The sequence below is a fragment of the Eleginops maclovinus genome, chromosome 2 (assembly GCF_036324505.1).
Source record: "Eleginops maclovinus isolate JMC-PN-2008 ecotype Puerto Natales chromosome 2, JC_Emac_rtc_rv5, whole genome shotgun sequence".
NCBI classification, from domain to species: domain Eukaryota; kingdom Metazoa; phylum Chordata; class Actinopteri; order Perciformes; family Eleginopidae; genus Eleginops; species Eleginops maclovinus.
Window position 1 is genome coordinate 19,659,824 of NC_086350.1, and position 24,799 is coordinate 19,684,622.

Genomic DNA, 24,799 nt, shown 5'->3' on the forward strand with positions numbered 1-24,799 from the left:
CACACACACGCTCAAAAAAATGGGGTGTGTGTTACTTAGACTCGGTAGTGCCACTGGTTCATATGTGTTGGCAAAATGGAATTTGACAGAGCTACCGAGATTATGTCAAAATGTTGATGAAAGCTGCAGTCACCGTTAAGCAGCAGCTCTGCGTCTGTAATGAAGGCGCTGAGCCAGAGATCTGTGAATTCTGCAGCTTAGCGTTGTTCCCCTCGCTGAACTGATTTGCACATTTGGCACACCTGCTCCTACGTATCTGCAGTTTTTGCTCTCTGTACTGCTCTCATGCTGTTTGTCAGACGCCAAGGAGCAGCAGCTTTCATCAGAGGCGGACCTGGGTGGTAATCTGCACCCTGCCGGCCTCGCTCCAGCTCTCTCTGTGGGGCTGAGGAATGTTCTCCTCCGAGGAGCTGCTTTTCAGCTGCTTGGATTCGATGTCACTTCTAATTGCCCGTTGACGTTTGCGCTAATCTCACGCAGACGTCTGCTGCAATTATATTAGCTGACTTAAACACATCAGCTAATGAAGCGGTCGTGTCAAAGCAGACCTGAAAGCTTAGTACCATTGGTTTGTGGTAAATTTGTGAAATCCAGATAATCCTATCTATTAAATACATTCACGATTTATTAAACCGAAAATATTCAGTGTTTAAATATTACATTTCAGATTGAAAACTGAAATCCAAATGATGAGCTGGATATGGGATGTATATATTCATATTATTACTATTTACTTTTCTTAATATAGAGATGAAAGACAAGTACAGATACTTATAAACAGTTGATAAAGATTTGAAACAACCAAAAAACAGTAAATAATATGAATTGTGCTTTGCTTTATGGGTATGTAGGTCGATAAAAACACAGCAAATGAATTGTTTGATGTGTGTTTATTGTGTGTGATCTGGATAATGTGTGTGCGTATATTTGTTCCCTTTATGCTTAAAGGAAAGAGAATAAGATGATACATTTTCTTAAATTAATGGAAAAAAACAAACGTAATTAAATCAACGGCTGATCAACGATGACAGTTAATTTTTTAGATTGCTTAGCCTCTCGGTTTTTTGGTTTTGCTCTTTCGTATGTAAACTGTTAACAAGGACATTTTGGGATTATGTAGCGACACTAATATGGATTTCCCGCTCTCCTAATCTGAAACATAAGGCTGTACTGATGCATATCATCTTAAAAATATATTCTCATGTATTGCTTTACATCTCAAGAGGGGTTTTAAAGCCTGGAGGTTTCCTTTTTTTCACAATAAGAATAAGTCATGTCTCTAATATGATGTCTTTTTACATGCCTGTGTTAGGAGGTACTCGCAGTAAAAGGAAAAAGTGTGTTTTCAAACCATTCAAAGTTTTGATTAGGCGTGTGACAGCTGTTGCTTATCAGAGTTTCCTATCAGGGAAGTGATGAGTTAAAGCTTAGGTCAGCTCTAGCCTCAACAACCCTGACCACTCGTGACATTCAAACAACTGGGATACTTTCAGTATCTTGTGACTAATATGTTTTAATGTTGATTTTAACTGTGTTGTGTCCGATAACTAGACCATGTTGTCAAATTCTTGCAATAATACACATGTTATTGGACGGCTATGAAAGAGAGGGTATTGTTTTTTCAGGTGTGAGCAGTCAGAGGGTCAGATCCTGCGTTGGGGGAGGTATCGGATGATGTCTGACACATCAGGGAGAGGAAGGGAGGGAGTGTGATAGAAACTAAGTAATATAGTAGTTTGTACAGCTCACTGAACTCTGCTTTTTATTTGTTTAAATAAATTAATTTACTGGTGTGTATGGAAGCTTTGCTGTTGTGGAACACATCTAAAGTAGATCATAAATACTTTCCGCAGCATGAATGTAGCACTCAAAACAAAGGAGTTCTCTCGACTAAGTGAGGGGTGTGAGACTGGGTTTCGTGCCCCTCCGGATTGAGATCTGGTCTCAATGCTGCTCCTTCAGGGAAACTCTCCGTTTAACAATGGGATGATGTGAGATGTCTTAACCTCTGACAGCCTGACCCCTGACTCGACCCTCGCTCTGCTCACACAGGAGAGGCCTACATCAGACTCAACAAGCTGACCGATGCTGAACACTGGTACAGGGAGTCCCTGCGAGCCAAGCCAGACCACATTCCTGCACACCTCACCTACGGAAAACTCCTGGCTATGACGGTAAGACTATTTATTTATTTATTGTGCTAGGTATTTCCTATATAAATTATCAAATTTTATTTTGAAGGTCTCTGTTAAAATTTGTGGTAGGGTCAAGTCTGAAGGTAATACAGCATTTGGACCACAACATTCAAAAATATAAAAATATTGACCTATTGATTATAAATGGATAACAAGTTTGCTATGAGGTAGTACTGTATAGTTCACAAATTACCACATTTTAGCCGCTAACTCAAAAAATATCCCTTTCTATTCCAATACAAAGGTTAAGGCAAGACTATTTTACTTTGAAAGACCAAATAGATTGTTCTTATTTAACAAGTTGAATCCGTTGATTGTTCTGCCATTAAACTGTAAGTGCTTACTTTTGTTTTCCTGGACCAGTTCTCTTTCGCTACCTCTCCCAGTTATTTTCTTTTTGTTCTTTATTAGACTCCCTTTCCTCTCCCCTGGCCTTTCCTCAGTTCTCTCCAGCTCTGTGCTGGTGATCGTAATGTCCTCCTGAAGTCTCTACAGTTAATCAATAGTGTGCTTGTGAGAGAGAGGGGAAAGATTGGAAGAGAGTAAGCATGAGTGGTCATCACGATGTGTTTCTCAAGTTGCTCGTCTGCCATGGAGATAGGACATTTTGATAAAAAACCTTCTCCTAGATGCTCCTTCTATTGTCCAAGTAACTAGGTCTTTAAAAATTGTGGAAAAGCCGGGTGCACAACTTTGAACCAACTGAAAAATGAACATCTAGCATTGGCATGTTTTCAGTGATGCTCTGCAAAATAGAGATTTAAAATCTGTGAGAGATGCAAAAAAAGAAATGGACATCTGCCCAGCATTTTCCAGGACAGATAATATCCTCTTAGGGTCACACAGCTGACCTATGTCGCAATGACCAAAGAAAATATGTTTATGTGGAAAGGTCTCAGAGCAGTTTCCAATGACGCAGGGTTTAAGAGAGAAGGTCTTATGGTCTGGTCATGCATTCATCCGTTACATATCGTTGCAAGATAGTATATTTGGAGTAGAGCTGACAAGAGGAACAGTTATAGAGCTGAAAGGGACGGTCAGGAGAAACATAAACAAATCAGAAGAAGAGCTGCGCAGAAGGTAAAAAAAAAAGGTTGGAGGCTTTCACTCCTCTCTGTCAATGGGATCTGGATCTCCTCACAAAGGCTAGAAACTTCCTGTCCATTTTTATTTCCCTTTCGAAAACATATTTTTGGGAAATATTATAACATTACAACATTGATAAAATCAACCAGCCTGCATTTCTAATGCTGTCAACTGTGTACAAAAACCAAAGTGCAAAAAAGTTCCTTTATCTGCCAGACTGTTCATTTGCCGGGCTTATTAACATCTGTCACATCACATGTTAAAAAAAGAGAAAGAAATCTAACAAAAAAGAATATACATTTGAGCCTCAAAACTTCATAGGATGTCCTCTGTGAAGTTACAGTTGAAGATGTGTATAAATTAAATTGAGCTTCAGCTCCATACTAGATTTATTTTGATATTTTTGTAGTCAGACTGTTGATCCACTTAAAGACTAGTCCAGCTAACAACACAAAAAAAAAACACCAAGCTGACATAAAATTCTCTCATTGGATATCATAAAACCCAAATACTGTCAGCAATAAGAGTCCACGGGAATAACACTATTCTTTAGAGGAGGATGTTAAGACTTGGTGAAGTAGATTCAGGGAAGAGTTCAGTGGGCCGTGAAGAGAAACTCATTTTATTTAAGAACGTATTATTGATTTTGGAAGAAAGTAGAGCTCAAACCTGCTTGGATGAGTCCCTGTAGATCGCTGGCCATGATGGATGGTAGAGGGTTTTTGAACCCCTGTGGTTCTGAGGGCAAATAATGCCTTCAGAGGAGGGAACTTAACTGAGCGACTTAGAGCGTTTTTTAACCGTCAACTACTGTTGCCCTCTTGTTTATTTTGGACTGACAAGTAACGCATCAGAAGTAAGAGGGTGGAATGAATGCTCCAAAAAACACTTATAGGCAATTGGAACAATCATTAACTTAAAAAATACATTTGAATGCAAAAGCTTTAAGACAAAGAACATCATGGTACCAATTTGTGTCGAACAATGTAGCCACACACTAAAACAAACCCTCCATTTTACTCAAAAGGGGACAGTAATTTACAAAAATAAATATGACAGTGACTACCAATCGAGTCCATTAACTCATTGGAAATATGTTTACTGGTGTTTTAAATCCATTGAGCAGGGGGATATTTTCCCATAGACTCCTTTTACATTCAGACTGTTACTTTTGTAAACACAGAAGAAAAAAAAGTACAAGTTAAAGGCACTACAGCTTTCAGGCCTGGAGGTTGCCGCTTGGGTACCATGTCATGTATGCTCTTTCTGTTTTAACTGTTGGCTCTGTGCCTTATGACAACAGCATTTAAGTGTGATCAAAACCAGCACAGGAAGTTGACCTGCCAACCAGCCCCCTGCTTCTTTCATCCCCTACTTCCACACTCCCTATGGCACCCCTATGAGTGATGAAGACGGTTAAGATACTGTCAGGGGTTTTGAGGTTCAGATCCCTGCGGGGGGAGGTGGAGAGACCACGAGATAAGGCTTGGCGGCAGGGTCAGAGAGGGGTGAGAGGAGGACACTGGAGCTAGCTGAGATTGTAGCTGTGTAGCACAGAGTGATTTGTGGAAGAGGGGAGGACAAAATAGGGGAGGAAGGGAGAGTTAATAACCCAGATCAGTATCATCCCCCCCATTGCGCTGACCCTTCTGCACCTCCGCTGACACGCCAGGGGTTTCAGGATGGGATTCGGGCCAATATTGGATCCAGTCATCTACTTGTCATTTCCTCAGCTAATACAATACAGGCTCCATTCATAATCACCTCTTCATCCACGGAACCAGAGCTAGATCTGCAGTTTATCCATTGGTATCATGAGATTTGAGGTGTGAGGCATGCACCAATAAGCTCAGCATGTGTGTGACAAAAGGGAGGATATTGTATCACACACAAAGAGCTGACATGAATGATGAGTTTATATTTTTAATGGAAATTTTGGTTTGAAGGGTGGTTGGCATTTTGTTATTGACTTCCTTTATTATTTTTGCGTTTTCCACCCCCTCGTCAAGCTAGTGGCCCAAAGGTGCTTCCAATTCAACAAAGAGGGAGTGTTGTCATGTCAACAAATGTGGAGAGGAAGTGACAGCAAGCAGGCTGGCTGTGGGTTCAATTGATTCTCGTCTTGGAAATTCAACTGTGTACCTTTTTTATTAGCACTGAGGTCGCATACAGTAGTTACTTTGTCAGTATATGATAGGTTCCACTTCGAGAAAACTCCTGTCCTGTGAAAACACAAAATTAGCATTTATCATGATACTGTGTCCAACATTTCAGTAAATGTATTTTCATGATTCCTAATACCAGAATAAATAACATCATTAGTCCACTTTTTTTTAATTTTAAGGTATAATTCTAAAAAGGCTATTGGCTGCCTTAATAAAGCACTTATAAGTGTTGGGTCAAATGTTTTAATGTTGTATGTCTTAATACCTGGCCAAACACCTCCAAACATTAGCCTGACACTGTGTTTAGTGCCACTATGTGTTGTACCTGTAAGGATTGTCTCTGTGAGCATGTTAGCATGCGGACATTAGCATTTAGCTCAAAGCATGACTGTGCCAAAGAGCTGCAAGTATGGCTGTAGACTTAGCCCTTTTAAAGACCTGACCCATGATCCTTAACCTGTGTTCAAAAGTGTTTTGCTTTAATACATATTTTCCTTATCAACTATGAGTTTTCCAGGCAGGTGCTACAAATCAGTCAAAAAGAAACAACATCATTTCTTTCTATTTTGCCTTGGAATTGTTGTTCATTTCTCTTCAGAAAAGTGGATAAGTGGGTAACTCATTTTTATTTGATAATACTCATTTTTATTTGATTATACTCATTTTTATTTGATAGTACATCCATGGTTGACTAGCCAGAGAAAAAAGATAGATAATTGAGCATCAGAGATTGTTGGGTTATATGATATTCATAAAGACATGTGCATTATATCCCAGTATTTGAAGGTAAAAGAGAATGGAGTTGACTGTTTAAAGGGTTCAACATTAAAGTCATATAACAAGTGGTGTTATAAATATCCTCTCAAGGGATTAATAAGAGCTGTAATAACATTTATTTTAAGAAGAGAAATGAGAAACGTGGTTTTTTTTTTTCCTCGCTGATATATCTTACTCTGGGTATGGTAAAGTATCCATTTAAGTACTTAGACGTGTCATAATATAAATCCTCCATCCACTCACAACTGCAATTCACTTCAGTCTGTGAAAACTTAATTCTGAGGTTTAACAAACAGACATGGGTCTGTTATTATAAAACCAGCTGGCCCCCAAACATACAGATTCCTACATCTGTGAATAAGAGTATAAAAATACACAGAGAGGATTCTTTGTAGAATGGAACTGGGATCGCTACTTGGACACTATAGACTCCACTAAACATATACTTAGCAATGGCTTGATTTTCGAGGGGAAACTCCACTCAGATATTTACATTAGAAAATGATGTATTTATTGAGTGTACAGCTCACTGAAAATCTATACGCTTGACTAAGTATATGTCATTAATGTTACACTGTACTGATTGGATTCCAGCCCAAGCTTCTATTTGACTAAACTGAAGCAATTTGCTGTATTTCCTATGGTACATATACCTTGTTTTTTCTGGTAAATGCAATGTTTATTTCATTCAAATTCATTAAATCTTTAAAATAAATCTACCTTTGCTTAGATATGTGTTTATATATATATATATAACATTGTTTCAATGTTTAGATAATCAAGTCAAAAAACTAAAATAATAAAAAAGTAGCAGAAATGAAAATGAGTAAATACAGAAACAATAACAATGACAAATATAGAAGAAATATTTTGTATTTATATAAAGACAAAAATTAAGGAAATTAAATAAAGTAGGCAAGTTTGATGGTGTACATATACGTATACACAAATACCATATAGACTGTGTTTACTCCTTCTTAGGAACATATACAAATACTTATATATCTGTACATACCTGAACACAAACACAGGATATACATAGTAACAAGGTTTCATTTTGAGTCCTATTTTCAATCAATGTATTCCACTGTTTCAAATATTCTTGGTCTTGAATTTGAATTCCATTGATTTGAATTTTCATTGGTTTATATTTTCCATTTCTAAATAATGTTTACATTTGATTTCCAGTAGTTGAATAAGAGCCAAACCATGTTATACGTTTCATAGTTGCAATTTGAAACCTCAAAGACACGTCTAATGTTCAGGTCGTGATATCCACAACTCTCTTTTCTGAGGATTTTGTATTAACCTAAAGCCTTTATAGACTTGGCACAAATCCAATTCAATCATTTATGATTCATTCATGCAAAGGTAAATCGGTTAGCGAAATGCACACTAATGACCGCACAGTCAATGTTAAAACATCAGCCTTTACAGATGAGTACACATTGTTAATGGTTGATCAGATGGCATCTGGGGCCCACTGGAGAGCAGGGACGTGTCAAAGTCCCAGCTGGCGCACTATTGGCCAGCTGCTCTGTTCTGTTTGAGATCTGATTGGTTACGTTTGACAGTCTAAAGGAGCTGAGGGAGTTCTGCAAGTCTACAGGGTTTCAGTGATGCTTACCCACCCAGAATGGATTTTTTCATCTCTCAAAAGCCTGGAACAACACACAGATTAAAACCCTCTGTGTGTGTGCCCTGCACCTCTGTGTGTGTGGGTGTGTGAGAACCTAAAGATCCCTATAGATATATGACAGCCTTCACCGTTTTTGTCCCTCTCCTCTCTTTTCCACCCTCTCTCTTCATTTTCACCCGCTGCTCTCAGTCTTGTTTCACAGCAGCCAGGCCACACACACCGGCAGGCTGTGGTTATCCTCTGGAAGTGATATTTGCACAGATAAAAGTGTGTAATGAACAAGCCTTTGACCCGCTTGGTCTGCTGTGCCAAGCATGACAGTGTGTACTCTGACAGGAGGACACATGAGCTTAAAAGAATAACACTCGCGGTTCATGTGTTTCGTGTCAATTTATTAAGATTTATTGTTAAAGTAGGTCTGTGGTTTGGAGAGGGACATTAGGTATACACAAAGGTATTTTGGCTGTTGAGTTCTTGCGGTATTTTTATAATGAGTAGTTTTGAGGAGCAGTTGAAAAAATAATGACAGTGTTTAATCCGTCTCTCTCAGGGCCTGAAAACAGAAGCGGAGAGGTACTTCCTGAAGGCCATCCAGCTCGATCCCACAAAAGGAAACTGCTACATGCATTATGGTAAGCACAGATTCCTTTTTACTACTTTGATTTGACATATCCTGCCATTATTCTTACGTTCTCAAATATTGTATTCTTCAAATTAACAAATACACGCTGTGAGCACAAAGGCAGGAACTTCCACTGATGGACAACAGTGTTTTGTGATACATCTTCCCAATATCAGCTACAGTGTCAGTCTGTACGTGGTAAGTTGAGAAGAGCAACAAGCGAAGATGATTTCCTCTTTCATTTGATGGAAATGTGGATCGTGACAATTTTGGCGTCAGTTTGTATTCCATTATTTACATGTAACTCATGGCACTGTTACCTTTCAGATCCAATGACTGCCACGGTGACGTTGACTTTGAATGAGCTGACAAGTTAAATAACCTGTCTAAAACAGCATTTATGATGAAGTAATGTGTCAGCTTGGCATCATTGCACTTGCTTGTAAGTGACATTTAAACCGATCAATACACAGGGTTAATGGTGGGTTTTTGCATTTTCTTGACATACTTTAGTGTGTCTTAGTTATCACCTTTAAAGGTTAAGAACGAAAATCTGTATTGATCCACTCAAATAATGTGTCATTGCAGAGGCAAAGAACAGGATATAGATTGACATTTCCTCTTGGCTGATGCTCAAGGAATATCTTTTACTAAACATTTTACTGCAAGCTGGGTGCAAGTGATTTACAGCTTTGTACATTAAACAGAATTCAAACGAAAAAAAGGTTGTTTACCAATAGAGCTGGCCATAGAAAATATATCTGCACGGCAGCAGTGTAACATGACAATATGTTTATGTTTTTTTTGTTACAAAATAGTTTTTCTTCAAGTGCACAACACATTTTGTCAAGAGGCATTGTTTGTTTATTTTAAAATGTTATTTTAAAGTAAAGGTTGTTGACATTTCAAAATCTTTTTGTCATCTGTATGCGAAGTTTGTTGTTTAGAAAGAAAATGGGTTAATATTCTAAATCAATTGTGATCTGAACAAATACCTTTAGTCTATTTGGCCCAGCTCTACTTACTGTGTACTGATGGAAATGTATAATTTAACTAATTTAACATTGTTTGTTTTCTGATAATTACCATATAAAAATTGACCTGAAACAACCTGACCTGGAACTGGTTATGTCTACAAAGATAGATGTTGAAAAGTCACACTGTAACATTTACATGATACAAATTTGCATACACATCTTTGAATATGTTAAGAAAATATAGCACAACACTGCTATTTATTAAAGCAGAGAATGTCTTTCCTTTATTACCCGTAGTTGTGCTCTGATTTATCATAAACCCCCGTAACTGTGGAGGTGTTTGTAACCTGGAGCTGTTTTATAGTAAGTCTCCCTTTACATCTGTTTCTCACCTCAGGCCTGTACTCAAGGCTTCAATTTCATCCATGGTTATTAAGGAAAATATGCTAAGGTTCACATAGTGGTTTAGCATCCTGGTACAGTAGTGGGGCTAAGCAAAGTCAACATTCCTCTTTAAACCTTGCTCTTACCAAGGGGTCCACCCTCAGTTCACAGCCTTGTCAGGCTCCAACAACTCCAACTCCAGCCGCACCCGTAATAAGACACAAACCTTCCTAGAGGAACATTTCCATCTTAAGGAAACAGATCCATCAAGGTCTATTAGTCTGAACAAATGGGTCTGAGAGATGGCCAGAGAGTGGTGGTGTGTTCTGCTCATATCTTGTGTTTCAGCGTATTATTTCAGGGGCAGACCAGGTTGTCCATCTCTTAGGGCCAAAGGCAACACTGGCAGACTGTCGATCCCTCTGAACCTCTGTGGGGATCCCTCAGTGTTTTAACAGCGCTGCCTTTCTCTCCTGTCCTGCCAGGTCAGTTTTTGTTGGAGGAGTCTCGGCTCCTGGAAGCAGCAGAGATGGCAGAGAAAGCCGCACGCCTGGACAGCGGGGAGTTTGATGTGGTCTTCAGCGCGGCCCATATGCTCAGGTGAGTGTTTGATTGGAATGACTTTTGTTAGGATCCTGCAGATACACAAAGACACACTATGTATATAATTCAAGGAAGAGATGGGTGGGCCTTGGTTTTCCACAGCTGAGTAGAAAGGAGGCTGTGTATGAGAGAGGGAGGTCTACTGTCTGCACGGTTTATCCATGGGCTTACACTACTCCACAGCCAGTGTGATTTACTTGGCTGTACTTTGTAATCCTCTTTGCTTGCTGCACTGCCAGCCTGAGAGCTGCTGGTTTGTCTTTGCGTGCTGTGCAGCTATGTGTCTTCATATGCTCTCTCTATAATCCTCTCTCTCTCTCTCTGCCTGTCCTGGCTCATACTTGAAAGTCTGTTTCCAAATGAGTGCAAGGTTCAGATGATGAGCTTGAGTGCTAAATCTTTAGCAGCCCACAAGCTGTTGTGTTTCAGAACACAAGCCATGAGTGGAAATTTGTAGATACTGCCATGTGCCAACTTACACAGCGTACACATGATTGGCTTGCGCTTGTACTGGCATATTTGCATACGCGGGATTTAATTGGCTGGTGTTTCCGTCAACGCTTGAAAAGTTTAACTTTTCTCAACTTTCACCGTGAGCAACACAGCCAAAGCGAAGCAACGGAACCACAATGCCGTTCGACAAAGCTTGATGTCACCCCATTCAAATTGAATGGGAAGGTGCGTCAAGCGTCAACGCAACGGAACCGTGTGGACGAGCCGTTACAGTATGCTGCCCCACTCACCAAATAAACCTACAAAATTATACAATAAGACTCAGAGTTTAGATATCCCCTACTTTAAACACATCAAGAGCAGTTTGTCTAACTCCCATTCTTACAGAGAGTAAGGGGGAGAAATTCGATACCATTCTCATGAAGCCAAAGCCAGGGGCCGGTTAGCTTAAACCGCATTTCAACTGCATCGTAAGGCACAGCTTTACTTCATTCAATGTTTTGGTTTCCCATTAGAAACAGCTAGTACCTGGTGCTTTTGGTGGTACTTCCTTTGTCGATGTTCCAAGTGAGCTAAATCAACACTAAAAGGTAGAGTCAAAACACTGCAGAATGCACTGCGCACTGATGGGTCTGAGGGACTTGTCAATACTGCAACATGGGTTGTTTCTCTGTTTGGTAGACGATGATGAGTGTACCAAAACTACGTAAAGTTAACTACTTGTAAAAAAAATCAAAGAGGGCCGAATTATGCTTATTGGGGTTTCCCTTTCCTGTAATGTGTTGTGTTGTACAGTTTTTGGGGCAGAAATTACAAGCAACCAAGTCAGAGAAATCAGGAGCTACTGTCTGCAACAATATTGCCCCATGACCTAAGATGTCTAACTAATCATGTAAGACCCTTAATTCATGTCCTGAATCACCGAAGTTTGGGGCAGCATTACCCAATAGCAGAACATTGCTCCATAGCTCTATGTGATTTTGTAGGACCTATGTAAGACTCAGCTGCTTCATAGCTATTCACCATACCAGTCCCATCATGCAAGATCTTCACCACCAGCATTCAGGATTGAGAGTCTCTTCCAGGGTCTGGACCCCTGGCAGCTAAAAGAGCTTCAAACTGTGCTCTGCTGAACTGTTCTCCGCCTGCTTGGCATGGGGTCTCACTTCTCCACAGCTCATGTTCTTTATGTGTTTGTCTTGGATGCTGACGTGGAAAGACCCATGGTTGGTGAGGATGGACACGGGGGAAGGGAAGAGATTAAAAGGAGGGCCAGACAGAATGTCTTTTATTGCCCCCATGGGCCCTTTTTTTGTCCGTTTGGTTTCCCAACTAATAATTATCTATTGCCTTCTTTAAAAAATGTGCCTCTTGACAAATAATTTCATTCAAAGTCAAAAATGACATTGAAACATTATGTAGTAAAGCTGTTAATTCTGTATATTCACAAAGAGCGAGAGGAAAATGAATCCCTTAAGGAAACACTCATGGGTTCATATTCAAACCATGTGTCTTACTGTATATAATAACATAATACATAATACTTTGTGTATTACTAACATGTCATGATGTTAGGGATGCCAATTTGTGCATAGTTGGCTGTTCTTATTCCAAAAAGCAAATATATTGGTTTAAATTGTTAACTTATAATGGTAATAGGAGGAATTTATTGTAGCAGCTTACATTAGATTAACTGCACATACAGTACTGCCCTTAGGGAAGATGTCTGTGTTTAGTGTAGCATTCTTACACTGAAATAAATGTAATTCTGTGCTCGAGACAGATGGGACGGCTGTGGTCTGAGCACAGATTTCTGGCTGTTTTTGAAAATGCAATTTGTTCATTCAGTCATTAGTATCCAACAATGTCACGCTTATGAGCAATACTGTCAGTGCTGTGATTTGTCCCTGTCTGGGGTTTATGAACCATCCAGACAACAAGATGTCAGGGTAAAAAGATCAGCGGTTAAGTTGCTGAGTTGAAAAATGCTCGAGATCTTTACTCTGGGGATTTGTTTTTTTCATTCCAACTCCATTTTCCCATCCTTCTCTTTATTCTTGGCTCTTGTAGCTTTACACTGCTCTTCTTCGGCTTTAAAATGAGAAGTGGTTTACATACTTGGCCTCCATTGTCTTTTGCCATCACAGAACCCGCAGTCAGACAGCCGTATGAGGTCGCGCAGCCCCTTGTGTGGAAGCTCTCCAGTTCTCCACTGATGATGTTTACAATTGTGATAATGATATTATATTATTTTACTCTTGCTTTTGTTCTACTCTGAAGATTATACTTTCTAAATATTATGCTGGCAAACAAGCACACAGTTGTGGTTGGATGTGAAACCACCGTTTATAATCTCAGGACAAATTCAGAAACTCAAGTGTGTCTGGGTCGCCTTTAGAGTGTAAAATGGAGTAGATCAGGAAGAATTAAGTTGTATTGTCTTCTTGTTTTCTGAAGTATGCAACATGATTACATATAGGATAAGTCCTTAAGGATCTAAATTAAACAAAATAAATTGTGTTTTCAGGGTTTCCCCAGAAAATGTGTTAGTCAAGGTGGTGAGGGGGGGGGGGACGTACTCATCTCCGGGGGGGGGGGGGGGGGGGGCTGAGTTTTTCGATCCATTTGGCTGTGAACATTGCGAGAGAAAATTACGTGCAAATGTCAAAGGCAGGCTAGGCTATAATAATATAGCCACGTGTAAACGTTAAACACAATTAGCCTTGATAAGAAAACATTACGCTTATCCAGGTAGCCTACTAGTGAACAGTTGACAGACTATTATTAGACTAGTATAGAATTCAATAATAATCTTACCGTGATACGACAGGTTGCCAGCCATCCAAATAGTAGATTCGACAGGTTGTCAGCTATCCAAATAGTAGATTCGACAGGTTGTCAGCCATCCAAATAGTAGTCTTTCCGAAAAATGCTGGTTTTGAAGGATGTTGGTCGAACGATGATAGCACAATGACATATACCACTAGATGCCGCTGTTCGGACGCATCACGCGATTCAGAGGCATATTTGGAGGCATAGCCCCACATTTTAAAACGTTTCTTTTATTTGTTTTTTGTTTTTTATTTTAAAATGCGTTCTGCAGAGAAGATAGACTGTCAGTCACGGTTTGGAATGAAAGGTAGAAAACATGAAAGAGTAAAACGGCGAATATCGCTATAGGCCTATATCTATATCATTTTTTATTTTTTTTCTGGAGACGTGACGTTAGTCAAGGCGGCAACCCCGTGTTGTTAAGGCGGCCGCCTTAACAGGAAAGCGCTGTGGGAAACCCTGGTTTTAGTCATGGTAGTATGACTCTGAGTATTGCAGTGTTGGTTGGTCATGATAAAAATATCTAAACTACTATTGGAAAAATGACTCCTGAGTCCCATTGGCTTTGGTGAGCTCCTGATTTAGGTCCCACATTGGGTTTATGTGGTTTCAAGTGAACTGTTTCAACCCAAAAAATCTCAACTTTGCTTTTTATTTTGCGCTAAGTAGCTAGGCTTAGCATGCAACACACTAAGCCTAGATGGTGAACCTGGTAAAAAGTATACCTGCTAAACATCAGCATGTTGTCATTTCCTTTTCAGCATGTTAACATGTTGCCCAATTGAAATGTCTATCTTTAAACCTCCAAACGTTTAAAGCTGCAAGATGCCAAATGTAAACAAAAACTGTAGCTGACCATGACAAACTGTAGTTTATTTGCAACTGTGACCACAATTGAAATTTGTTGGACTTTGACAAACATTTTCCCAATACCTTTTGTGCAGAGAAGATAACTTATTGGATGGGAGATGTTCCTTATCACATATTGTTTACTCTAATCAGCTATTCTACAATTGGTGACATGTTTTGAGATATTTTGACGATATACATGTAAAAGATGTTTTGCTATACGGTCGTATGTAATTTGTTAATGAAATACAGGCAAATACACTTAATGTTGCCTTACAGTTAAAGGTTTGATGTCTGCTTCCTTTGTTGTGTGACTTCAGATGTGGAAAATGTCAACGTTCAGAGTTGTCTGGAGCGGATAATTAGCTGTTCATGGCTATAGACTTCAGGTTTTGTTTTTTTCTCACTAACCAATAACTGTGATTTCTTGCGTTAGGATAAAGGCCCATTACTGGTTTAGCAATTAGTTTTAAATGTGTGTTTCTAGGGTCACCACTTGACTCCTGGTTGACTGAAAATAAATGTTTGAAATAAGACCCAAAACAAATTGTTTCCAGGCTACATTCAAGCTATAAAACCTTAACCATGCTGTATGGAACTGAAAAATGTTTATCGCCTCCTCATTGATCAGTGAAGAATAAAAAAAGGTAGAATAAGTAGACATAAAAGTTAAAACACAAAAGTGCGTTTCTTTGAACCAAACATAAATACTATATGTTTAGTTAGGCCACCAGTCTGGGCCTTAAAACGAAACATTTGCCTTTTATCTGGAGCCATGTGGATGATGATCCCTTAATAGACCGCGACAGCCTAAATGAAACTGCGGTTCCAACAGCCTCGCTTCCTTTGATCATTACGACTTAAGGGGCTCCACAGCCAGCCGCTGTTGACTCTGTCCTTGACTTTGTCAGAGTTACGTTTGTTACCATCAGTGAGAAGCATGCAGCTGTGCACAATAAATGTGATTTCTGAGATAACAAAGTATTAAACACAGGAAAGGCCTTGTTGTGACAGAGGAGCCACAGGTTTTTGTATAACAGTAGGCAGATCAGGGGGCTATGAAAGAAGATAAAAAGCATAATATAGGACATCCTGTCTTGACTGCAGGTTTTATGTCCTCGGGAACTATGTATTCCTGGTTCCAGGGACTCATGCTGATAAGCCATCTGTCTATAATACCTTTTTGTCGCAGTGTGGCATATGCAGCACATTTCTCCATCTACTCTGCTGTCCTGGTTGTTATTATAATTTGATTAGATGACTTTGTGTTTCTGCGCTGTTTGCCTTCCTTTAGAGTCATGTCGTCCATCCAGCAAGTCAAATCTCAATCCAGCCTTGGTTTGTTGATGAGTTTTCTTCAAGTACCCATTAAGCCAAATGTCCTGACCTCAAGTTCCAATTAAATCGGAAAGTGCTGGCTCTGCACTCTTCAGCACAGATGTTATCAAGTGAAAGATGCTATCGTTCGAGAAACCAATAGTCAATTGGATCGGCTTTTCCAATTCCTCACACTCTTCCCTCCTGTTATTTTCTCAGTGACCCATGAGTGCCAGTAAGCATGCCGGGGTTCAAGGCCTCATCCGTAGCCAGGAGCAATAAAGATGAGTAATGACTGCCTCTCTCTGTTTTCTCTTCGCAGACAAGCCAGCCTAAACGAGGCAGCCGAGAAGTATTACGGACAAGCAGCAAGCCTGAGACCCAACGTGAGTACAACCACAACTAGCTAATCATCCCCGTTACTAGTTTTCCTGATTGACAGTGTGCAATCACAGTCTGGGTGGCTTTTCAATATCATGACTGCCCGGTCTGCCTTGTCACAACGGCCTTCATTGTCAGTGTGTCTCAGAAAAATGAGGGCTTGCTTTTTACTAAGTTCAGAGGTTTGTTTGTATAGCATCCATCACTGGCTTCAAAGGACAGGACAGGGTAAGTAGATTGAAAAGAATAATGATAACAACACTCTGTCAGGAGACTCGACATCTTGAAAATGAATGGGCTTCAGTCTTTGAGAGCTTTGGCAGGAGTGGTAGAGTTGTTTGGTGAGGGCCACGTAGGGAGAAAAATATGTTTTCCATGTGGTCACCCTGTTTGTTCCTGCGTCTTGATTAGAAGGGATTATTTCATGATTAATGATCTAAATATATCTGGACATTGTTATACAGACACAAAAGTTTGGTTCTGCTAGCACACAAGCTCTAGTATAACATATACAAACACTGACGAACAAAAACTTGTGTATAACAAAAGGATAAAATTGAGGATTCATACAGAAACCATGAAATTGAGCTGTGTGTTTTCAGTTCCAATGTGGCGTTCAACTTGTTTCAATTTTTAAAATCTAATTGAGCCCTGATGTAGGGAGTGTATTGTTTTTGTATTGCTATAGTTCATATCATGCATTAATAATGCAAGACATCCATAGAGGTTATGTTGAATTGTGGTAATTTTCCTTCAAATTCTTATTTATAACTTACATGTACTCCTCATAATGCTGTGAGGATGCTCTCACATCTGAACACTGCTCATTATTTTTTTTCAGTTTATAAATAAAGTAAATAAAGGTTTTGAGAGATTTAAAAAGACGGGGCTTTTCTTCCAACAACTTATGACATAGTCTTGCTTTTCTTGTTTTCTCATTTTCCATTCCCCGCTTATCTGTAAGGGTCGTAGCTGTCAATGAGCGAGGGTAAACTTAGGTCACCAATCTGGGCTTACAATATTGCTGGGCTAACCCAGAAAGTAGTGCCCCTCCCCCCGATATACTTTTATAAAAATAAACTGAGGATCTTTTGTGTTTCTTAAAGTTATTTTTCAGCGCCAGATCCATGTCATTTTTACATGACTGCTTCCTGGCGTCTGTAAGCGTATAAACACGCATTCGATGAACACATTTAACTACAGAGGCACTTTTTTTCGCCCCCTACTTGGTCCCTCTTGTTTGGATGCGTTTTGCTATTCCTATTAGTTACAGCTGAGGCGCAGTTATAATTTAGCATCTTCATCCATCTTTCTTACCATTATCCTTTGTTCTTTCCGATGTGACTTGACTTAAGCCATGTACCCTGTCCATCTTCATTTGTCGTGTCATGCTTTACTGCAGCTTTATTCTTAACTCTCCAAAGGCACTGGTGTTTTATATTAAGCACATATGTTTGCTCTCTGTGTGTAAGAGAAGACAATTCCCTCCATTGAAAGGGTTTAGTCGCTTAGCCCTACAATTCCCTCTATCTAGACGAGCTAAATCCCAGAGGAAGTCTGCTTTTCTTTGTCGTTCTCTGCACCCTATGACATCCGCCCTACTCCCTTTCCATTTGGATATTCTTAACTGAAACGCCAATCTAAAGTCATTATGGTCAGGTCATTCCACAACCTTACCTTCATTTTTTTACTCTCCCAGCATTTAAAGCATATGTTGCTTTACGGTCTAGGCTAATATGCTCCACATCTGGCCATGCCTCTGCTGCTTCATGCCAGTTTTAGGAAGGGTACTCAGGCAGAGAGGTTGCAGAGCAGCAGGAAATGAGGAAAAAATCAAAGCTGTAGACAAGGGAACATTTTGCAGAGTGTTGCAAGTGTGGCAAGGGTGAGGAAGAATGCAAGACGAGGGTTATAAATCACAAAAGTCTTGGATATATGAAATAAGGGGGAAAGGATAGGGTGAAGAAAGATGGGAGCCTATAGGGAGAATGGAAGTTGGAGACTTAACTCTGGACTTGATAAGTGCTGCATGGGCCGAGAAGAAAATTTCTTTTGAGCTTCACTGAGGGGAAACCAGTTGATTTTCTACAAAGGAAGTCCATTTCAGTATTGTAACACGTAACTACCAACATCTCATCAATATGAAACCTACTATATTCTGGGCGGACTGTTTTTGGCAAAAAACAAAACGGTAACTGTATGCTCCCTGTGGTCCTTTCCATCAAAAAGAAAAATGTCAATCCATTTTATTATCTGCAAACACTTTTAATATGTTCTGGTCAGCTAAAAGGTATAATACAAAAAGAGGCATATTTGTTGACCTAGCATACTAGTCATATTACCTTGTGAACTGACTGACATCAGAGAAAATGACTGAGGCCAAGGGTGGGATTTCCACTTGAAGTGGCAGCGGTGCCATGTTCCCCTAAATTAAAATTGATTTATAAATTAAACAACCCACAACTACAGTATGTTCTGTTACTGTCCAACCCTCAAATCCACATAGGGAGAACTGAATCAAAAATGTTTAAACTTAAATGCGCTAACAGCAACTAAGCTGACAAGCAGTAGCGAGTGGTTTTCAGACTTCCTTTGCCCCGGATTTGGCATTTCAGGCAACTTGCAAGTTGTCCTACCTTCCTGTTGGTGATTATTTGGGCCATATGCAGCCTGTGTAAATTGCTGCAGACAGTTGTAAGCCTGAAAATATTCCCCCAACTCCTCTACATTGTGGGTAAAAAAAGATGAATTTTCTTTATATATATATTTATAATAAAAACACTTGGAATGAAAGATAGTGCTCCTAAATATATATAAATACTTGATTGAGTTCCAAGGTTCATTCTTGACATTGGAAATGGCACTTTTGTCAAACATTTTTTATATGATGTAAAAAAATATCCACATTTCAATATTTATACAAAATAAATAAAACCAAATATAGGCTGGGGAAGTGCATTGTTATATTAAGATTATTATTCATCGTAATTTCTTATGATGAATAATAAACAAACCATAGTGTCCCACACCTTTTGATCCCAAACCTGCTCCCTTGACTGAGGCTATGGAATAGTTGCAAATTCACTCGATCCTCACCAACACCACAATGTCGCATTAACACCAATTTGCACATATACACCTACTTTTCACCTACATGTTGTTGGTACAGTCTCTGTGTGTGGCCCCTTCACTGTCACTTTCAACCATGTCCATATGTATAAACAGTTATATATTTTGGCTAGCTCCATTCTGTGTGGTTAAAATCCCCTAACTTGCAAATTGATCCCCCTGCGTTATTTTGTGGTTTGACCTTCGAATGGTGGGTCAAACAGAAGGTAATTTATTGCGCAAACAGCCTCAGAATTACCCCGACCATTAAAGTCAAGAGCTCTGGCTGCTCCTCTGAACATTAGTTGTTGCTCAGAGGGAAATTGCGTTTTGCTATAGGGATTAATGTAATTACACAAGTGAGTGCAGGGAATTGGTATCTGCTAACTTTAATGGTGCATATTTGCAGTCAGTAAGCAGCCGTAGAAGTGTTGGTCATGCCTTTACTTTGGCCAGGGCATGCGAAGCATGTTTTACATGTGTGGTGGGGAAAGTGGTTCCTCCCTGAGGAGAAACAGGATTAAGCCAGAGTCTCTTTGATTTATTCACCAATTTAATTCTCCCTATGAGAAAAAGTTATGCTATTGGACATATTGTTCCCATTGAAATTCTCATGCGTAGAGCATCACTCATCCAAGCTTGACACTGGAAAAACAGAGAGATGTTTTGAGAGTTTTGTGAGAAAAGAGTTGAGTGGAGGGCAGTTCACACAACCTGCAGTGTGGACAGGGAAAGATAAATGGCCATAAAATCTCAGACTGTGTTTGGTGAGAGGAATTCTCAATTAATGGATAACTTCACCATTGATATGCAGAATATAACCTTGAACTCACCATGATAAACCGTATGTACTGTAATTGATACATGTTTACGCCAGCCGTGGTTGTTTGTCATAAGATTGCATTTCTTGTTTTTGCAAAAACATGATTTTAATTTTTTTAATATGTCAGCAGTTTATTTGTCGTATTTTGAATTGTTTATAGAAAAAAAAACGTACTAGTCTCTGAATGTGTATTTATCAGTCCAGCAGTTGCATTCTTTCACTTTTTTTCCTAAAATGTATTTTTTTCCATGCTAGCAACTTTAGTTCACACCAAAATATCTCAGCAGTTATTGGATGGTTTGCAAAGATATTTGTTTCAAATATTCGTAGTCCCTAGAGGATACATCCTACTTTGGTGATCTCCTTGCTTTTTCAAAGGGCCAACACAAGGTTGAACCTTTAGTTTTTTAGTAAAATGTCTTGCCAGCAATTGAAGGCCATGAATTGAAGTTGTGTAGTAACCATAACCTTTCTAAAGTGCCTCTAAGGCTACACATCTACTAAATGTGGCAACCTTTAATGTATGTATTGGCACAACACTTGATACGATGTTTCCTAATGATTCTACTGACCGCTGACTTGGTGTCTAGTTCCAGAGATTGAATGTCTTGACAACCATTTGATGATTTGCCATGAAATCTGGTACACTAATACAAGCTCCACTCATTCTGTTGATCTTTTTCCTTTTCTGCCTGGCGCCTCGTCAGATCAAAAGGTTTAATTTGTCCATCTATCATTTATGACTGCCTGCCACACTAATGACAATCATGTTGTCATTGTGAACATGTTGAAATTGTCATTATGAGGTTACCATTAATCTTTCCACACAGTACAGCTATAGAGTCTTGTTAGTAAGCCCTAACTGTTTGACTGCAGCACTGCTGTTGTTAGGAATGGTTAATACTATTCTCTCATTCATGAGTGCTATTGGAATTACTCTTGATAAGTTAAAAGTTCAAGGGAAGAAATGAAGGCTTAGGCTTGTGGTATAGTAAATGTCAAGATGCTATAATCATGTTTCATTCCATGTGACAGAGATGTATGGGGTGATAATTATATGAGAAAAAGTCAAAAACACTGCAATAAAAGCACATTATTGGCCATTTTAACTAAGCCTATTTTATTTGAACATTCCTTGTTTCCTAGGAAAGCAATTACTAAAATCACAATAGTCTAGAGCAATAAAACAGTAGCTTTGCTGCAGAGTTACACATCTTTTCCACACTTCTAACTAAAATGGAGATCAGATGTGGCCCCTCCCTTGGCTTGGATACTCCACAGTCTTACGTGATTGCACCCTGGACACTCTTCCTGTACTTATGTCCTCATGACTCACCCACCCGTCGCACTGCCCCCTGGCACCAGTGGTTATTTACAGTATATTCATCTAGGCCCACTTCAAAGTGCTTGTTTCGCCTGCTGACATATGTGGCCACAGACAAGACACAGTGACACGCAGGACATGGTTACCAAACTCCAAACACTGCACCACAGCCTGTGCGATGAGACAAACAGGAACAAATATCGTGTTAGGGTCTGCTCTATAGCTTCACAGGATGACCAATCATTCTTTTCGGGTGATATAAAAGGAAAACATTAACTGTTTATTCTATAACTTCTTAGAGTCATCCACTCTGTAATATTCCTTGTTTTTTAAATAGGATTTACATTGTAAAGTGTTTAAAGTTCAATGTTTGTCTGTTAGGATCAACATTAATTGTTAAAGATTTTGTAAAGATTTTGGTCATATTAAATTCCCTGTTGAAAAATCTATACCCACAAGGTGTGATTAGTTAGACTTAATAAGTATTGCTCATCTCAACTCAAAGCCTCTGATATTAAATGCAAATTCCAACTCTAAACAGACAATTAGAGGTGATTCAATTCCAGTCAGCTTACTCTTCCTATGTCTTAGCAGCTGACTCACTGTGTGATAGTAACTGAACCTATGTCTCAATGAAATGGAAGGTGTCCTGGAAACCAAATGGAAAAGTGTAACTTTGGAACAAAGCTTTAGGTTACCCTTATGTGTCCTAAAATGACTTATTTTTTGGTTTCAGTATCCTGCTGCCTTGATGAACCTGGGGGCGATCCTCCACCTTAATGGAAAGCTGCAAGAAGCTGAAGCCAATTACCTCCGAGCACTTGAACTTAAACCGGATGACACCATCACCCAGTCCAACTTACGTAAGCTGTGGAACATAATGGAGAAACAGGGCCTGAGGACCATGAGCCCCTGAGCTCCCCCTGCCAGCCCACCTGCCATGTGTACGCCAGACCTGAGGGAAAGGACAGCCTACATGATCCTTATTCGCTCTTTTCATCCAGGAAAGACACAATAGACTCAGGGAGGAAGTTGGCTGAGAGAGGCCATGAATATGGCGCCCAGCCCTCCTAATAACTCCTGAGCTCTGCATACTCCTCAGGCCAGCAGCTTTCCTCAAAAAGCAATGCTCACAGTTTGGCTGGCAATACATGCTATTTGAACTCTAGAAATGTCTTAAATTGAGTTATTTCACAGGAACCATGTGCGTGTTTGTTTGTTTGTTTTTTCTTATACTTTATAACTAGAGCACTTGAAATTGAAGTTAAAGTAGGTACATCCTTCAATATTTGTGATGAATTCGGGGTCTTTTTAATAACCAGTTGCAGTTCAAATAGGTGGAAATATTGTCTCCAAGCTGTGTGAGATAACATAACTGTCTCAGCACACTGCATTTTCCATCTTGATTTAAATAAAGAATTTGATAGCATTCAAATCAGCAAATAACGTTTAAAAGTCACAAAGAAACAAAATGTCCCTTTCAATTGATTATTTTTAAATTTTGAATATATTTTATTAGCATGATCACTCCAAACCATTTGTTGCAGATTATTATTATTTGGTGAAAACTTGAAAAGGGGATTTTTATTTCTTAGCCATTGCAGCACAACAATAGCCTTTAAAAACCTCAGAAAGGCTGGACTTAGTCAAATATAGTACAGTATGTTTGGCAGGAAAACTCAAAAGCAAAGGAATTGGGACTCCTTTCAAATTGGTATACCTTAATAAATACTAAAAGGTGTGAATCTCCTCTAGCCATGTAAAGTAGCATTTCTTGGCATGTTTATTCTACTGCTTCTTCTTCTGTGCTGGCAAGGGAGCCAAGTTAGTATGGTAACTTGTTGGATGGCAGCAGTAAGAAGCTAGGAATGGAAATAACAAAGAGGCAGTTGTTTGAGGTACATTTGTTCCCACATTTGTTGGAAACGTTTTCCAGTGTGCAGAGCTGAAGCTAAATTAAAGTTATTCTAACCAAATACAAAAGCTATGCCGATGCACACCTTCATCGAGAGATTCATCATAGAACAATGCACAGACTTTTCATGTCTGACGAAGTGTTTTACCGCCTACGTTTTTGTTGGAATAAAACTAATTTCATTGTGTTTGTATAAATGAATTCTAATATATTCCTGCATTGTGTACAGTATACAGAAAATCCTGCAGCAAAAAAAGTAGCCCAACATAAAGTGGAAGCTCAGAATCTGAGCAAGATTGGTTGGTTACATGAAGTATTTCCCATATTGTCAAAACTCAGTCTTAAGGTCTCATTTGTATATATTCTGTGTGATTAACATCTATTTGTTTGTTTGTTTATCAGCATACATTAAGTGAAACAGTACCTTGTGGAAAGTAAGACTTTGTAGAGTATTTGTGATCATTTGTTTGTTATCGGCCACACACCTCAAGAAATATCTGTGTCCTTTGTTTATACATAGTAACTTATTGCTTTGTGTTACCTTAGCAACAGAACCAGCTGGCACTGTGTTTTTTACATGTAAAAGGAAGATAGCAGATATGATGTTTGTGATTATTGATTGGATAAATTTACAGTTGAGTGACTCATTATTGATACAAATAACACCTATTATGGAAGATTTACATGTTACATATATGTCACTTACAGTCACAATGGCGTCAACACTGCTCTGTGTTTGACTGTGATGGTCACTAATGATATGTATATGAAGATAATAATAATTCACACTCATTCCTGCCCCCACATCTCACATATCCTTTAGTCAAAGAGCTCGCTCAGTCCTTCTGTGTGTATAAAGTCTTTATGAACAGCTGCTGGAGTGAAGATGTAAAGAAAAAAAAAAGTGTTTCACTCTGTGTCTCTGCTCAGGGATCTCAAGCGGTGAGTTATTGCAGAAACTTGTTCACAGAACGTTTACTAAATTAAAGATTTATTTTTGAAAGATGTCGTATTTGTATAAATTATGGAGATTTGTAGCCTTTTCCTCCTTTTTGTAATATAAAGATGAACAATGTGCCAGAATAGACTTTCCTTCACAATGTTGCTTTTTTTCCACAATAAATTTATGATGTTCTGCTTTTGTTTTGGTTCCTGTGCAACAGTTTTTTAAAGTAGATTTAGGTTTGCATTTCAGATGAATGCATGGACTAGGTTAGGATCTTTAACATCCACCACCTTTCCAGAAACACATATTTCCTTCACACTCTGTAGCAGCGTCTACACCCTAAGTCAGACTTCCTTTATATTGCGTGGGACAGCAGACTTAATGGGGTGGTCTTGCATGCTGT

General features: G+C 39.2%; 1 protein-coding gene across 2 annotated transcripts in view; it reads left to right on the forward strand.

Annotated features, from left to right (window-relative positions):
• The window catches only part of tmtc2b (transmembrane O-mannosyltransferase targeting cadherins 2b), a 92,393-nt gene extending 67,800 nt beyond the window's left edge, over window positions 1–24,593 (forward strand). For both annotated transcript variants that reach the window (XM_063876567.1, XM_063876575.1), the window contains exons 8-12: window positions 2,053–2,174; window positions 8,413–8,494; window positions 10,331–10,445; window positions 16,222–16,285; window positions 22,272–24,593. In XM_063876567.1, the coding sequence (XP_063732637.1) occupies window positions 2,053–2,174; window positions 8,413–8,494; window positions 10,331–10,445; window positions 16,222–16,285; window positions 22,272–22,451 (563 nt within the window). In that variant the 3' untranslated portion in view covers window positions 22,452–24,593. The remainder of the gene's footprint in view (window positions 1–2,052; window positions 2,175–8,412; window positions 8,495–10,330; window positions 10,446–16,221; window positions 16,286–22,271) is intronic.
• Window positions 24,594–24,799: the final 206 nt, after the last annotated feature.